Source organism: Cherax quadricarinatus, chromosome 58 (assembly GCF_038502225.1).
Source record: "Cherax quadricarinatus isolate ZL_2023a chromosome 58, ASM3850222v1, whole genome shotgun sequence".
Classification (NCBI taxonomy): domain Eukaryota; kingdom Metazoa; phylum Arthropoda; class Malacostraca; order Decapoda; family Parastacidae; genus Cherax; species Cherax quadricarinatus.
Genome location: NC_091349.1, coordinates 20,292,485 through 20,310,728, shown reverse-complemented (window position 1 = coordinate 20,310,728; position 18,244 = coordinate 20,292,485). Strand labels below are relative to the sequence as shown.

Genomic DNA, 18,244 nt, shown 5'->3' with positions numbered 1-18,244 from the left:
GCTATTAAAGAAGGTTATCAGTCTCACTGTCGTTTGACAGGTGTATACATTTGTGTATACATAGGAGGACAGATGTGCAGGATGAAGGTATACCTGGAGTATGCCTGGAGAGAGTTTCGGGGGTCAAAGCCCCCGCGGCCCGGTCTGTGACCAGGCCTCATGGTGAATCAGTGCCTGATCAACCAGGCTGTTACTGCTGGCCGCACGCACTAACCACAGCCCAGCTGATCAGGTACTGACTTTAGGTGCCTGTCCAGCGCTTTCTTGAAGACAGCCAGGGGTCTATTGGTAATCCCCCTTATGTTTGCTGGGAGGCAGTTGAACAGTCTTGACACTTACTGTGTTGTCTCTCAGCGTACTCGTGGCGCCCCTGCTTTTCAGTGGGGAGGGGATATGTTGCACCGCATGCCGAGTCTTTCGCTTTCGTAGGGAGTAATTTTCGTGTGCAAATTTGGTATGACTCCCTCTAGGATTTTTCAGGTGTGTCCGTGTATATAATCATGTATCTTTCCCGCCTGCGTTTCAGAGAGTAAAAGTTAAGAAACTTCAACTGTTCCTAATAATTTAGATGTTTTAACATAGGTCTGTGTGCCGTGAAGGTTCTCTTTACATTCTCCAGGTCAGCAATTTCACCTGCCTTAAAATTCACCGTTAGTGTATAGCAATATTCCAGCCTGGAGAGTACAAGCGATTTGAAGATAATCATCATGGGCTTGGCGTCTTTAGTTTTGAAGGTTCTCGTTATCCATCCTATCATTTTCTAGCAGATGTGGTAGACACATTACCATGACCTTTGAAATTGAGATCCTCTGACATTATCACTCCTAGGTCCTTCACATTAGTTTTCCGTTCTATTGTGTGGTTGGAATTTGTCTTATACTCCAATATAGTTATAATTTCCTGAAGTTATTCATAGTAAGAATTTCCACAATGCATATTAAGTGTATATAACTCATATCACTCGTATCTGCTATAAGTTAAAGTGCTAATTTAAATTACTTTCAAAATATATATTTTCAGAGAACGACAAGATAGCCCAGAGTCCCTATGACACAGAAAGTGGGAAGTTGCGTGAAGATGCGGCACAGTTTATCCAAGATCGACTTGAATGGAAGAAGTGTCATCCTGTGAATCTAATGGTGGAACACAACCTCCTTCAGCTGCTCCAACACTCTTTAACAAAAGCATGGCTCCGACATAAATGGAAGTCATACTTATTTTTCGTCTTCCTTATCCTCCTCCTACTGGAGATATGTTTTGTTATCTCTCTGAGTTTCTTCTTGAAAAGTGCGGAGTAAGTAACATCATATTTATTAATCAATTTATCCATTATATTGTGTAGGTTCCTCATAGCGCAGTGTTAGCGCTCTCAGTTCACAGTGATAAGGGGTCGAACAATGTATGATGAGGGTAAAGGAAAGTCTTCTAACACCTGTTGACACTGCTACTTAACAGTGAATAGATTCATGAGCGTTATTCGATTGAGCATAAAAGGTATAAAGTACCGATAAATTGCAATGCCAAGAAACAAAGGCAGAATTGACACTTCATGAACACAACGTCTCTAATTAAGTTAATGATATTCCATGTTGATGAATAAGATGCATGTGAAGCATTTATGTGTAATCATTGCTGAAACGTTTCGCCTTCAGTCGAAAATAGAAGTGACTTTTACAATGGAGACAGTAGAAGTGGAGAGGTAATTTTGTATTTCTATTCATAATCCTTAATTGAAGATATTTAGTCCTTTAGTCTAGCAGAAGCATGAGAATGGGGACTTATTATGTACTGGAACCAGACGAGAGGTACAGCAGTTGAAGATACAACTTCACAGGTATTTGGGTAAAGATATTCTTTATTCCAAAATTTCCCTGAGTTGCTGTGTGATAAAAATACTTCATTGATCGTATAATGAAAGCAAGATACATGTCTGACACAAGAGCACTATGATCCTTATGTGACGCAGCAGCACCATCATACTTGTCTGACACAGCAGCACCATGATACTTGTCTGACACAGCATCACCATTATACTTGTCTTACACAGCAGCACCATGATACTTGTCTGACACAGCAACACCATGATACTTGTCTGACACAGCAGCACCATGATACTTGTCTTACACAGCAGCACCATGATACTTGTCTGACACAGCAACACCATGATACTTGTCTGACACAGCAGCACCATGATACTTGTCTGACACAGCATCACCATGATACTTGTCTGACACAGCAGCACCATGATACTTGTCTGACACAGCAACACCATGATACTTGTCTTACACAGCAGCACCATGATACTTGTCTGACACAGCAGCACCATGATACTTGTCTTACACAGCAGCACCATGATACTTGTCTGACACAGCAGCACCATGATACTTGTCTTACACAGCAGCACCATGATACTTGTCTGACACAGCAGCACCATGATACTTGTCTGACACAGCAGCACCATGATACTTGTCTGACACAGCAGCACCATGATACTTGTCTGACACAGCAGCACCATGATACTTGTCTTACACAGCAACACCATGATACTTGTCTGACACAGCAGCACCATGATACTTGTCTGACACAGCAGCACCATGATACTTGTCTGACACAGCAGCACCATGATACTTGTCTTACACAACAGCACCATGATACTTGTCTGACACAGCAGCACCATGATACTTGTCTTACACAGCAGCACCATGATACTTGTCTGACACAGCAGCACCATGATACTTGTCTGACACAACAGCACCATGATACTTGTCTGACACAGCAGCACCATGATACTTGTCTTACACAGCAGCACCATGATACTTGTCTTACACAGCAGCACCATGATACTTGTCTTACACAGCAGCACCATGATACTTGTCTTACACAGCAGCACCATGATACTTGTCTTACACAGCAGCATCCTGTATTCTTGGTACAGAAGATATTTTCTACATATACATCCTCTAACTTGTCCCTCCCACTTGAAATGTCTCCAACTGATGAACTTTATTTATGGTTCCAGTAAATAAAACTTCATTCTTAATCTTCTGCTCTGGGACAAGAAACTGAACCTCTACTAACAAGGATATGATAATGTACACCTATCAAAGCTAAGGGACTGAACACATATCACCGATAAGAACCTGAGCTCCCTAAAAGTTACTTCTCCCTCTTTTCCAAAGCCTGCAGTAAGTCGCAGGCTTACTCATCAAAAAGTGGGTATTGTTTACTTGTTATGATACTTGTCAGTTACAGCTGTACCATGATGCTTGTCAGACACTGCAGTACCATGATACTTGTATGATACTGTTGCACCTTGATACTTAGCTGACACTGCTGCAGCATGATATCTGTCAGAGGCTGTAATACCATGATACTTGTCAGACACTGAAGCGCCATGATGGATGTGAGACACTTCAGCACCATAGAAACATGGTACAAAGGATATCGTCTATAACTCTGAGGATCAATGTGAGTCTGATGACAGCTATTACGAGCATGGGTACTCTAAGAATGGTCATAGAGTTCCTGACAGCATACAAATCCCCAGCATAGAACAAACCCTCCATGGTTACTAACCCTCCATGGTTACTAACCTTCCATTGTTACTAACCCTTCATTGTTACTAACCCTCCATGGTTACCAACCATCCATGGTTACTAACCATCCATTGTTACTAACCCTCCATTGTTACTAACCCTCCATGGTTACTAACCTTCCATGGTTACTAACCCTAAATTGTTACTAACCCTTCATTGTTACTAACCCTCCATGGTTACCAACCATCCATGGTTACTAACCCTCCATGGTTACTAACCTTCCATTGTTACTAACCCTTCATTGTTACTAACCCTCCATGGTTACCAACCATCCATGGTTACTAACCCTCCATTGTTACTAACCCTCCATGGTTACTAACCTTCCATGGTTACTAACCCTAAATTGTTACTAACCCTCCATGGTTACTAAGCCTCCATGGTTACTAAGCCTCCATTGTTACTAACCCTCCATGGTTACTAACCATCCATTGTTACTAACCCTCCATTGTTACTAACCCTCCATGGTTACTAACCCTCCATTGTTACTAACCCTCCATGGTTACTAACCATCCATTGTTACTAACCCTCCATTGTTACTAACCATCCATGGTTACTAACCTTCCATGGTTACTAACCCTAAATTGTTACTAACCCTCCATGGTTACTAACCATCCATTGTTACTAACCCTCCATTTTTACTAACCCTCCATGGTTACTAACCTTCCATGGTTACTAACCCTAAATTGTTACTAACCCTCCATGGTTACTAAGCCTCCAGGGTTACTAACCCTCCATTGTTACTAACCCTCCATGGTTACTAACCATACATTGTTACTAACCCTCCATTGTTACTAACCCTCCATGGTTACTAACCTTCCATGGTTACTAACCATAAATTGTTACTAACCCTCCATGGTTACTAAGCCTCCATGGTTACTAACCCTCCATTGTTACTAACCCTCCATGGTTACTAACCCTCCATGGTTACTAACCCTCCATTGTTACTAACCCTCCATGGTTACTAACCCTCCATGGTTACTAACCCTCCATGGTTACTAACCCTCCATGGTTACTAACCCTCCATGGTTAATAACCTTCCATGGTTACTAACCCTCCATTGTTACTAACCCTCCATTGTTACTAACCCTCCATGGTTACTAACCCTCCATGGTTACTAACCCTCCATGGTTACTAACCCTCCATGGTTACTAACCCTCCATGGTTACTAACCCTCCTTGGTTACTAAGCCTCCATGGTTACTAACCCTCCATGGTTACTAACCCTCCATGGTTACTAACCCTCCATGGTTACTAACCCTCCATGGTTACTAACCCTCCATGGTTACTAAGCCTCCATGGTTACTAACCCTCCATGGTTACTAACCCTCCATGGTTAATAACCTTCCATGGTTACTAACCCTCCATGGTTACTAACCCTCCATGGTTACTAAGCCTCCATGGTTACTAACCCTCCATTGTTACTAACCCTCCATGGTTACTAACCCTCCATGGTTACTAACCCTCCATGGTTAATAACCTTCCATGGTTACTAACCCTCCATTGTTACTAACCCTCCATTGCTACTAACCCTCCATGGTTAATAACCTTCCATGGTTACTAACCCTCCATGGTTACTAACCCTCCATGGTTACTAACCCTCCATTGTTACTAACCCTCCATTGCTACTAACCCTCCATGGTTACTAACCCTCCATGGTTACTAACCCTCCATTGCTACTAACCCTCCATGGTTACTAACCCTCCATGGTTACTAACCCTCCATTGCTACTAACCCTCCATTGCTACTAACCCTCCATTGCTACTAACCCTCCATGGTTACTAACCCTCCATGGTTACTAACCCTCCATTGCTACTAACCCTCCATTGCTACTAACCCTCCATGGTTACTAACCCTCCATGGTTACTAACCCTCCATTGCTACTAACCCTCCATTGCTACTAACCCTCCATGGTTACTAACCCTCCATTGCTACTAACCCTCCATTGCTACTAACCCTCCATGGTTACTAACCCTCCATGGTTACTAAGCCTCCATGGTTACTAACCCTCCATTGCTACTAACCCTCCATTGCTACTAACCCTCCATGGTTACTAACCCTCCATTGCTACTAACCCTCCATTGCTACTAACCCTCCATGGTTACTAACCCTCCATTGCTACTAACCCTCCATTGCTACTAACCCTCCATGGTTACTAAGCCTCCATGGTTACTAACCCTCCATGGTTACTAACCCTCCATGGTTACTAACCCTCCATGGTTACTAACCCTCCATGGTTACTAACCCTCCATGGTTACTAACCCTCCATTGCTACTAACCCTCCATGGTTACTAACCCTCCATTGCTACTAACCCTCCATTGCTACTAACCCTCCATTGCTACTAACCCTCCATGGTTACTAACCCTCCATGGTTACTAACCCTCCATGGTTACTAACCCTCCATGGTTATTAACCCTCTATGGTTACTAACCCTCCATTGTTACTAACCCTCCATGGTTATTAACTCTCCATGGTTACTAAGCCTCCATGGTTACTAACCCTCCATGGTTACTAACCCTCCATGGTTACTAACCCTCCATGGTTACTAACCCTCCATGGTTACTAACCCTCCATGGTTACTAACCCTCCATGGTTACTAACCCTCCATTGTTACTAACCCTTCATTGTTACTAACCCTCCATGGTTACCAACCCTCCATGGTTACTAACCATCCATTGCTACTAACCCTCCATGGTTATTAACTCTCCATGGTTACTAAGCCTCCATGGTTACTAACCCTCCATTGTTACTAACCTTCCATGGTTATTAACTCTCCATGGTTACTAAGCCTCCATGGTTACTAACCCTCCATGGTTACTAACCCTCCATGGTTACTAACCCTCCATGGTTACTAACCCTCCATGGTTACTAACCCTCCATGGTTACTAACCCTCCATGGTTATTAACCCTCTATGGTTACTAACCCTCCATTGTTACTAACCCTCCATGGTTATTAACTCTCCATGGTTACTAAGCCTCCATGGTTACTAAGCCTCCATGGTTACTAAGCCTCCATGGTTACTAACCCTCCATGGTTACTAGCCCTCCATTGTTACTAACCCTCCATGGTTACTAACCCTCCATGGTTACTAACCCTCCATGGTTACTAAGCCTCCATGGTTACTAACCCTCCATGGTTACTAACCCTCCATGGTTACTAACCCTCCATGGTTACTAACCCTCCATGGTTACTAACCCTCCATTGTTACTAACCCTTCATTGTTACTAACCCTCCATGGTTACCAACCCTCCATGGTTACTAACCATCCATTGCTACTAACCCTCCATTGCTACTAACCCTCCATGGTTATTAACTCTCCATGGTTACTAACCCTCTATGGTTACTAACCCTCCATTGTTACTAACCCTCCATGGTTATTAACGGTCCATGGTTACTAAGCCTCCATGGTTACTAACCCTCCATGGTTACTAACCCTCCATGGTTACTAACCCTCCATGGTTACTAACCCTCCATGGTTACTAACCCTCCATGGTTACTAACCCTCCATTGTTACTAACCCTTCATTGTTACTAACCCTCCATGGTTACCAACCCTCCATGGTTACTAACCCTCCATGGTTACTAACCCTCCATGGTTACTAACCCTCCATGGTTACTAACCCTCCATGGTTATTAACCCTCTATGGTTACTAACCCTCCATTGTTACTAACCCTCCATGGTTATTAACTCTCCATGGTTACTAAGCCTCCATGGTTACTAAGCCTCCATGGTTACTAAGCCTCCATGGTTACTAACCCTCCATGGTTACTAGCCCTCCATTGTTACTAACCCTCCATGGTTACTAACCCTCCATGGTTACTAACCCTCCATGGTTACTAAGCCTCCATGGTTACTAACCCTCCATGGTTACTAACCCTCCATGGTTACTAACCCTCCATGGTTACTAACCCTCCATGGTTACTAACCCTCCATGGTTACTAACCCTCCATTGTTACTAACCCTTCATTGTTACTAACCCTCCATGGTTACCAACCCTCCATGGTTACTAACCATCCATTGCTACTAACCCTCCATTGCTACTAACCCTCCATGGTTATTAACTCTCCATGGTTACTAACCCTCTATGGTTACTAACCCTCCATTGTTACTAACCCTCCATGGTTATTAACGGTCCATGGTTACTAAGCCTCCATGGTTACTAACCCTCCATGGTTACTAACCCTCCATGGTTACTAACCCTCCATGGTTACTAACCCTCCATGGTTACTAAACCTCCATGGTTACTAACCCTCCATTGTTACTAACCCTTCATTGTTACTAACCCTCCATGGTTACCAACCCTCCATGGTTACTAACCCTCCATGGTTACTAACCCTCCATGGTTACTAACCCTCCATGGTTACTAACCCTCCATGGTTATTAACCCTCTATGGTTACTAACCCTCCATTGTTACTAACCCTCCATGGTTATTAACTCTCCGTGGTTACTAAGCCTCCATGGTTACTAAGCCTCTATGGTTACTAACCCTCCATGGTTACTAACCCTCCATGGTTACTAAGCCTCCATGGTTACTAAGCCTCCATGGTTACTAACCCTCAATGGTTACTAAGCCTCCATGGTTACTAAGCCTCCATGGTTACTAACCCTCCATGGTTACTAACCCTCCATGGTTACTAACCCTCCATGGTTACTAAGCCTCCATGGTTACTAACCCTCCATGGTTACTAACCCTCCATGGTTACTAAGCCTCCATGGTTACTAAGCCTCCATGGTTACTAACCCTCCATGGTTACTAAGCCTCCATGGTTACTAACCCTCCATGGTTACTAAGCCTCCATGGTTACTAAGCCTCCATGGTTACTAACCCTCCATGGTTACTAAGCCTCCATGGTTACTAACCCTCCATGGTTACTAACCCTCCATGGTTACTAACCCTCCATGGTTACTAACCCTCCATGGTTACTAACCCTCCATGGTTACTAACCCTCCATGGTTACTAACCCTCCATGGTTACTAAGCCTCCATGGTTACTAAGCCTCCATGGTTACTAACCCTCCATGGTTACTAACCCTCCATGGTTACTAACCCTCCATGGTTACTAAGCCTCCATGGTTACTAAGCCTCCATGGTTACTAAGCCTCCATGGTTACTAACCCTCCATGGTTACTAACCCTAAATGGTTACTAACCCTCCATGGTTACTAAGCCTCCATTGTTACTAAACCTCAATGGTTACTAAGCCTCCATGGTTACTAAGCCTCCATGGTTACTAACCCTCCATGGTTACTAACCCTCCATTGTTACTAACCCTCCATGGTTACTAACCCTCCATGGTTACTAACCCTCCATGGTTACTAACCCTCCATGGTTACTAACTCTCCATGGTTACTAACCCTCCATGGTTACTAAGCCTCCATGGTTACTAACCCTCCATGGTTACTAAGCCTCCATGGTTACTAACCCTCCATGGTTACTAACCCTCCATGGTTACTAACCCTCCATGGTTACTAAGCCTCCATGGTTACTAAGCCTCCATGGTTACTAAGCCTCCATGGTTACTAACCCTCCATGGTTACTAACCCTCCATGGTTACTAACCCTCCATGGTTACTAACCCTCCATGGTTAGTAACCCTCCTTGGTTACTAAGCCTCCATGGTTACTAACCCTCCATGGTTACTAACCCTCCATGGTTACTAACCCTCCATGGTTACTAACCCTCCATGGTTACTAACCCTCCATGGTTACTAAGCCTCCATGGTTACTAACCCTCCATGGTTACTAACCCTCCATGGTTAATAACCTTCCATGGTTACTAACCCTCCATGGTTACTAACCCTCCATGGTTACTAAGCCTCCATGGTCACTAACCCTCCATTGTTACTAACCCTCCATGGTTACTAACCCTCCATGGTTACTAACCCTCCATGGTTAATAACCTTCCATGGTTACTAACCCTCCATTGTTACTAACCCTCCATTGCTACTAACCCTCCATGGTTAATAACCTTCCATGGTTACTAACCCTCCATGGTTACTAACCCTCCATGGTTACTAACCCTCCATTGTTACTAACCCTCCATTGCTACTAACCCTCCATGGTTACTAACCCTCCATGGTTACTAACCCTCCATTGCTACTAACCCTCCATGGTTACTAACCCTCCATGGTTACTAACCCTCCATTGCTACTAACCCTCCATTGCTACTAACCCTCCATTGCTACTAACCCTCCATGGTTACTAACCCTCCATGGTTACTAACCCTCCATTGCTACTAACCCTCCATTGCTACTAACCCTCCATGGTTACTAACCCTCCATGGTTACTAACCCTCCATTGCTACTAACCCTCCATTGCTACTAACCCTCCATGGTTACTAACCCTCCATTGCTACTAACCCTCCATTGCTACTAACCCTCCATGGTTACTAACCCTCCATGGTTACTAAGCCTCCATGGTTACTAACCCTCCATTGCTACTAACCCTCCATTGCTACTAACCCTCCATGGTTACTAACCCTCCATTGCTACTAACCCTCCATTGCTACTAACCCTCCATGGTTACTAACCCTCCATTGCTACTAACCCTCCATTGCTACTAACCCTCCATGGTTACTAAGCCTCCATGGTTACTAACCCTCCATGGTTACTAACCCTCCATGGTTACTAACCCTCCATGGTTACTAACCCTCCATGGTTACTAACCCTCCATGGTTACTAACCCTCCATTGCTACTAACCCTCCATGGTTACTAACCCTCCATTGCTACTAACCCTCCATTGCTACTAACCCTCCATTGCTACTAACCCTCCATGGTTACTAACCCTCCATGGTTACTAACCCTCCATGGTTACTAACCCTCCATGGTTATTAACCCTCTATGGTTACTAACCGTCCATTGTTACTAACCCTCCATGGTTATTAACTCTCCATGGTTACTAAGCCTCCATGGTTACTAACCCTCCATGGTTACTAACCCTCCATGGTTACTAACCCTCCATGGTTACTAACCCTCCATGGTTACTAACCCTCCATGGTTACTAACCCTCCATGGTTACTAACCCTCCATTGTTACTAACCCTTCATTGTTACTAACCCTCCATGGTTACCAACCCTCCATGGTTACTAACCATCCATTGCTACTAACCCTCCATGGTTATTAACTCTCCATGGTTACTAAGCCTCCATGGTTACTAACCCTCCATTGTTACTAACCTTCCATGGTTATTAACTCTCCATGGTTACTAAGCCTCCATGGTTACTAACCCTCCATGGTTACTAACCCTCCATGGTTACTAACCCTCCATGGTTACTAACCCTCCATGGTTACTAACCCTCCATGGTTACTAACCCTCCATGGTTACTAACCCTCCATGGTTATTAACCCTCTATGGTTACTAACCCTCCATTGTTACTAACCCTCCATGGTTATTAACTCTCCATGGTTACTAAGCCTCCATGGTTACTAAGCCTCCATGGTTACTAAGCCTCCATGGTTACTAACCCTCCATGGTTACTAGCCCTCCATTGTTACTAACCCTCCATGGTTACTAACCCTCCATGGTTACTAACCCTCCATGGTTACTAAGCCTCCATGGTTACTAACCCTCCATGGTTACTAACCCTCCATGGTTACTAACCCTCCATTGTTACTAACCCTTCATTGTTACTAACCCTCCATGGTTACCAACCCTCCATGGTTACTAACCATCCATTGCTACTAACCCTCCATTGCTACTAACCCTCCATGGTTATTAACTCTCCATGGTTACTAACCCTCTATGGTTACTAACCCTCCATTGTTACTAACCCTCCATGGTTATTAACGGTCCATGGTTACTAACCCTCCATGGTTACTAACCCTCCATGGTTACTAACCCTCCATGGTTACTAACCCTCCATGGTTACTAACCCTCCATGGTTACTAACCCTCCATGGTTACTAACCCTCCATGGTTACTAACCCTCCATTGTTACTAACCCTTCATTGTTACTAACCCTCCATGGTTACCAACCCTCCATGGTTACTAACCCTCCATGGTTACTAACCCTCCATGGTTACTAACCCTCCATGGTTACTAACCCTCCATGGTTATTAACCCTCTATGGTTACTAACCCTCCATTGTTACTAACCCTCCATGGTTATTAACTCTCCATGGTTACTAAGCCTCCATGGTTACTAAGCCTCTATGGTTACTAACCCTCCATGGTTACTAACCCTCCATGGTTACTAAGCCTCCATGGTTACTAAGCCTCCATGGTTACTAACCCTCAATGGTTACTAAGCCTCCATGGTTACTAAGCCTCCATGGTTACTAACCCTCCATGGTTACTAACCCTCCATGGTTACTAACCCTCCATGGTTACTAAGCCTCCATGGTTACTAACCCTCCATGGTTACTAACCCTCCATGGTTACTAAGCCTCCATGGTTACTAAGCCTCCATGGTTACTAACCCTCCATGGTTACTAAGCCTCCATGGTAACTAACCCTCCATGGTTACTAAGCCTCCATGGTTATTAAGCCTCCATGGTTACTAACCCTCCATGGTTACTAAGCCTCCATGGTTACTAACCCTCCATGGTTACTAACCCTCCATGGTTACTAACCCTCCATGGTTACTAACCCTCCATGGTTACTAACCCTCCATGGTTACTAACCCTCCATGGTTACTAAGCCTCCATGGTTACTAAGCCTCCATGGTTACTAGCCCTCCATGGTTACTAACCCTCCATGGTTACTAACCCTCCATGGTTACTAAGCCTTCATGGTTACTAAGCCTCCATGGTTACTAAGCCTCCATGGTTACTAACCCTCCATGGTTACTAACCCTCCATGGTTACTAACCCTCCATGGTTACTAAGCCTCCATTGTTACTAAGCCTCCATGGTTACTAAGCCTCCATGGTTACTAAGCCTCCATGGTTACTAACCCTCCATGGTTACTAACCCTCCATTGTTACTAACCCTCCATGGTTACTAACCCTCCATGGTTACTAACCCTCCATGGTTACTAACCCTCCATGGTTACTAACTCTCCATGGTTACTAACCCTCCATGGTTACTAAGCCTCCATGGTTACTAACCCTCCATGGTTACTAAGCCTCCATGGTTACTAACCCTCCATGGTTACTAACCCTCCATGGTTACTAACCCTCCATGGTTACTAAGCCTCCATTGTTACTAAGCCTCCATGGTTACTAAGCCTCCATGGTTACTAAGCCTCCATGGTTACTAACCCTCCATGGTTACTAACCCTCCATGGTTACTAACCCTCCATTGTTACTAACCCTCCATGGTTACTAACCCTCCATGGTTACTAACCCTCCATGGTTACTAACCCTCCATGGTTACTAAGCCTCCATTGTTACTAAGCCTCCATGGTTACTAAGCCTCCATGGTTACTAAGCCTCCATGGTTACTAACCCTCCATGGTTACTAACCCTCCATGGTTACTAACCCTCCATGGTTACTAACCCTCCATGGTTACTAAGCCTCCATGGTTACTAAGCCTCCATGGTTACTAAGCCTCCATGGTTACTAAGCCTCCATGGTTACTAAGCCTCCATGGTTACTAAGCCTCCATGGTTACTAACCCTCCATTGTTACTAACCGTCCATGGTTACTAACCCTCCATGGTTACTAACCCTCCATGGTTACTAACCCTCCATGGTTAGTAAGCCACCATGGTTACTAAGCCTCCATGGTTACTAACCCTCCATGGTTACTAAACCTCCATGGTTACTAACCCTCCATGGTTACTAACCCTCCATGGTTACTAACCCTCCATGGTTAGTAAGCCACCATGGTTACTAAGCCTCCATGGTTACTAAGCCTCCATGGTTACTAAGCCTCCATGGTTACTAACCCTCCATTGTTACTAAGCCTCCATGGTTACTAACCCTCCATGGTTACTAAACCTCCATGGTTACTAACCCTCCATGGTTACTAAGCCTCCATGGTTACTAAGCCTCCATGGTTACTAAGCCTCCATGGTTACTAAGCCTCCATGGTTACTAAGCCTCCATGGTTACTAAGCCTCCATGGTTACTAAGCCTCCATGGTTACTAACCCTCCATTGTTACTAACCGTCCATGGTTACTAACCCTCCATGGTTACTAACCCTCCATGGTTACTAACCCTCCATGGTTAGTAAGCCACCATGGTTACTAAGCCGCCATGGTTACTAACCCTCCATGGTTACTAAACCTCCATGGTTACTAACCCTCCATGGTTACTAACCCTCCATGGTTACTAACCCTCCATGGTTAGTAAGCCACCATGGTTACTAATCCTCCATGGTTACTAAGCCTCCATGGTTACTAAGCCTCCATGGTTACTAACCCTCCATTGTTACTAAGCCTCCATGGTTACTAACCCTCCATGGTTACTAAACCTCCATGGTTACTAACCCTCCATGGTTACTAAGCCTCCATGGTTACTAAGCCTCCATGGTTACTAAGCCTCCATGGTTACTAAGCCTCCATGGTTACTAAGCCTCCATGGTTACTAAGCCTCCATGGTTACTAACCCTCCATTGTTACTAACCGTCCATGGTTACTAACCCTCCATGGTTACTAACCCTCCATGGTTACTAACCCTCCATGGTTAGTAAGCCACCATGGTTACTAAGCCTCCATGGTTACTAACCCTCCATGGTTACTAAACCTCCATGGTTACTAACCCTCCATGGTTACTATCCCTCCATGGTTACTAACCCTCCATGGTTAGTAAGCCACCATGGTTACTAAGCCTCCATGGTTACTAAGCCTCCATGGTTACTAAGCCTGCATGGTTACTAACCCTCCATTGTTACTAAGCCTCCATGGTTACTAACCCTCCATGGTTACTAAACCTCCATGGTTACTAACCCTCCATGGTTACTAAGCCTCCATGGTTACTAAGCCTCCATGGTTACTAACCCTCCATGGTTACTAAACCTCCATGGTTAGTAAGCCACCATGGTTACTAAGCCTCCATGGTTACTAAGCCTCCATGGTTACTAAGCCTCCATGGTTACTAACCCTCCATGGTTACTAAGCCTCCATGGTTACTAACCCTCCATGGTTACTAAACCTCCATGGTTACTAAACCTCCATGGTTACTAACCCTCCATGGTTACTAAACCTCCATGGTTACTAAGCCTCCATGGTTACTAACCCTCCATGGTTACTAAACCTCCATGGTTACTAAACCTCCATGGTTACTAAGCCTCCATGGTTACTAAGCCTCCATGGTTACTAAGCCTCCATGGTTACTAACCCTCCATGGTTACTAACTCTAAAAACGTCCTCTATTTTTTTTCCTTCACTTCTTAAAAAGTTTTTCTTAAATCTATCAGGAATTTTCAATTTGCCAGCTTTTAGCTTGTGAATGTTTGCTAATACATGTGGATGAATAATATATAATGTTATAGTTTTGCAGTTTGATGATGTAGATTATGACTGTAGTGTATATGATTTTGATGTTTATAGTTATGTGAAACTAAAGAAAAAAGAAATTGGAGTGATTTTACAATATGACTGAGATCTGGAGAGTGCCGAGGTCTGCGTGATGACCACTGCACTATGATCATAAGACTTGATCCCAGGTACCTGGTCGGCTCTCAATGAATCATTTTCCATTTTACTTGACATTAAAGAAAAAAAATATGTATTTATTAATGAGATACGAACTGCCGCCTCTTTTAATCACTTCATAAAACTGTTTTCAGCACCTGGCGTAACATAGAAAAACGAGGCAACATTACCAGAGAAAAGTATTGTAATTTATCAACAACGCAAAAAACGGTGGCAAAACAGACTTCCACAAGTGATTCTCTGAATGGAAGTTCTTTCTCAGGAGAAAATGAAGAAACTTTAATGATGTTATTAGATAATTCAACAATAATTAAGTTTATGGAAAGGCATCAAAAACAGCCAGCGAAGCATGGGAGTGTATGGGTTCTGCTGGCCTGTACTCTCACCTTAATGATCTTGGACATCAACTGTATGTATCAAGTAAGTTTCAATAACACATTTGCATTACTGCCATTATTAATTAATCAATAAGTTCTTTAATCGAAAATTATTAAATTGTGATGTAAGGAGATAATTAGTTTTGTTATTGGAAAATAACATAAAATATTGTATACTTTAAGAAATGATGTACATTATTTCATACCGAAAATAACAAATGTTTTATGAAATTAATCTCTCCGAATTTTCTTAATTTCACTAGCATAAAAAAGACTATTATTTTTTTTGATAAAAAGTAATGACACTGATGGAGAAAGCAAAGGATAATTGCCATGTTATTCACAATACTGAAGGTGATTGTATTCTCTTAATTCTTGTTTTTTTCATGTACAGTAGTATATTACCCATTTAGTAGCCACGTGTTCAATAACTATTTTCTCTAGGTAGTTTACTACCACTCAGTAACCACTTCTACTGGTGATCATCTTTTGTGCTTGCAGCTGAGGAACGAATATTTGAACACTGGCAGTGTGATGAGGCTCTGCCGTCTGTTACTCACTATTGTTGTCATAGTACCAGGAGGGACCTGTGAATTTCATTATCATATACTTTTGGTAAGCCAGGATATTGCTATTGCTGATACATCATATCCATTAATCTTTATAATGATTATCAAATGACATAAATAACAATGGCATGGATATACAATTTAACTTGCGACTTTTATTACTGTTTTTAAAAAGAAATCCTACTCAAACTTGTTTCATTAGATTGTAAAATCTTCTTTTACAGACTGGACAATGGGTATGTGGAATCTTGGTCATACTAGTGGAATGGTTTTGCTTCATCGAACTCTTCAACCAGTTACCCACAGTCTTTATTCTATTGCCTATTACTCGAAGCTTTCTCAAGCGTTTTGTCCTAGTGGCATTCTATATTGCCTCGCTTGTAATTACATTTGCCTTCATTTTCCATATGCAATTAAAAGATCAAGCTGACTTCATTACATTGCCACAAGCCATAATCAAGACAATAATGTGGATGTTTAGTGATTTAGCCTATAATGACACTTTTCTCAGTGACACGAACCCTCTTGTTTATCCAGTGTTGACGAACCTTGTCTTTCTGATCTTCGTCATTAGTGTTACTATCATTATTGCAAATTTATTGATTACTCGGTCATCTGAAAAACTTAATGACTTGAGAGAAAAAGCTGTCTGTTACCAGGCAGCATCTCAGTGTATAACTTGTCTTAAATTTGATGTTTGCTACCCTTTTTTTCATAAATATGGGACGAGAGAAAAAATTAATGAAAAGCTAAATGGAAAAAATATTTACAATATGACTATAAAGAGATTTGTAATACGAGACACTGAAAAGCAACTGCATCTGGAAGAACATAATAAGCAACTCAACACTTTGGCAACGCAACACTTGGAGGAAATACAGGATCTTAAAAACTGTATTAGAGACATAACTTTTTACTTGAAGGAAATACGAGATATTAAGCACCAAATTAAAGACATAAGTCATCAGTTAAAAAAAAATAACGAAATGATCACCATTTCGATGAAATACGTGAACTTAAGCACCAAAAGGAAGACATAATCCTCACATGGAGGAAATAATGGCTCTCAGACACTAACTAGAGATGAGACAATGTAAACTTGCTGTCAAAATTAATTCATTCACAATTAAATTGTTCACAAAATAGTTTGTAGGAGCCTCCTTTTATTTACTGTTTGATCAAGACGTCGACCTCTGTAATAATAATATACGAGCAATATTGAGAAAATATTTCCAAGGTGTGTAGTAATACACCAATGCCAGCACATAGAACAGAGAAGCTTACGACCACGTTTCTGTCCGTCTTGGACAGAAATGTGGGTATAGTTAAACTATACCCACACACGCACACACACACACACACACACACGCACACACGCACACACGCACACACACACACGCACGCACACGCACACACACACACACACACACACACACACACACACACACACACACACACACACACACACACACACACACACACACACACACACACACACACACACACACACACACACACAGTGATGTATAACCCACCACAGAACAGCAGGAGGCCAGGGCAAGAGTATGACGAGAGCAATAGAGCGATGGTTGACACACAGGCTACAGTGGCCAGAAGAGCTCATGCATGCAGGGCAAAGCTCCTGATCATGAGCGACTTAACCACAAGGAGATCGACTGGGAGAACTTGGAGCCACATGGGAGCCAAGATACATGGAGGGCTAAGATGATGGAGGTGGTACTGGAAAACTTCATGTACCAACACGTAAGGGACACTACAAGAGAGAGAGGAGAGGATGAACCAGCAAGACTGGACTTAGTATTCACCTTGAGTAGTGCAGATATTGAGGACATCACATATGAAAGACCCCTTGGGGCCAGCGCTAATGTGGTTTTGAGCTTCGAATACACAGTAGAGCTACAAGTGGAGGGGGAAGCAGGAAGGCCAGGACAAATGAAACCAAACTACAGGAAAGGGGACTACACGAGAATGAGGAACTTCCTGAATGAGGTTCAGTGGGACAGAGAACTGGCAGGGAAGCCAGTTAATGAGATGATAGAATATGTAGCAACAATGTGCAAGGAGGCTGAAGAGAGGTTTGTACCCAAGGGAAACAGGAATAATGAAAAAGCCAGGATGATCCCATGGTTCACCCAAAGGTGCAAGGA

At 43.1% G+C, this 18,244-nt stretch overlaps 1 protein-coding gene across 1 annotated transcript in view; it reads left to right on the top strand.

Moving 5' to 3' along the window:
* The window catches only part of LOC128697989 (transient receptor potential cation channel subfamily A member 1 homolog), a 47,547-nt gene extending 29,952 nt beyond the window's left edge, over positions 1-17,595 (top strand). The window contains exons 4-7 of the mRNA XM_053789975.2: positions 1,021-1,294; positions 15,265-15,550; positions 16,009-16,122; positions 16,301-17,595. Coding sequence (XP_053645950.2) covers positions 1,021-1,294; positions 15,265-15,550; positions 16,009-16,122; positions 16,301-17,116 — 1,490 coding nt within the window. The 3' untranslated portion in view covers positions 17,117-17,595. The remainder of the gene's footprint in view (positions 1-1,020; positions 1,295-15,264; positions 15,551-16,008; positions 16,123-16,300) is intronic.
* Positions 17,596-18,244: the final 649 nt, after the last annotated feature.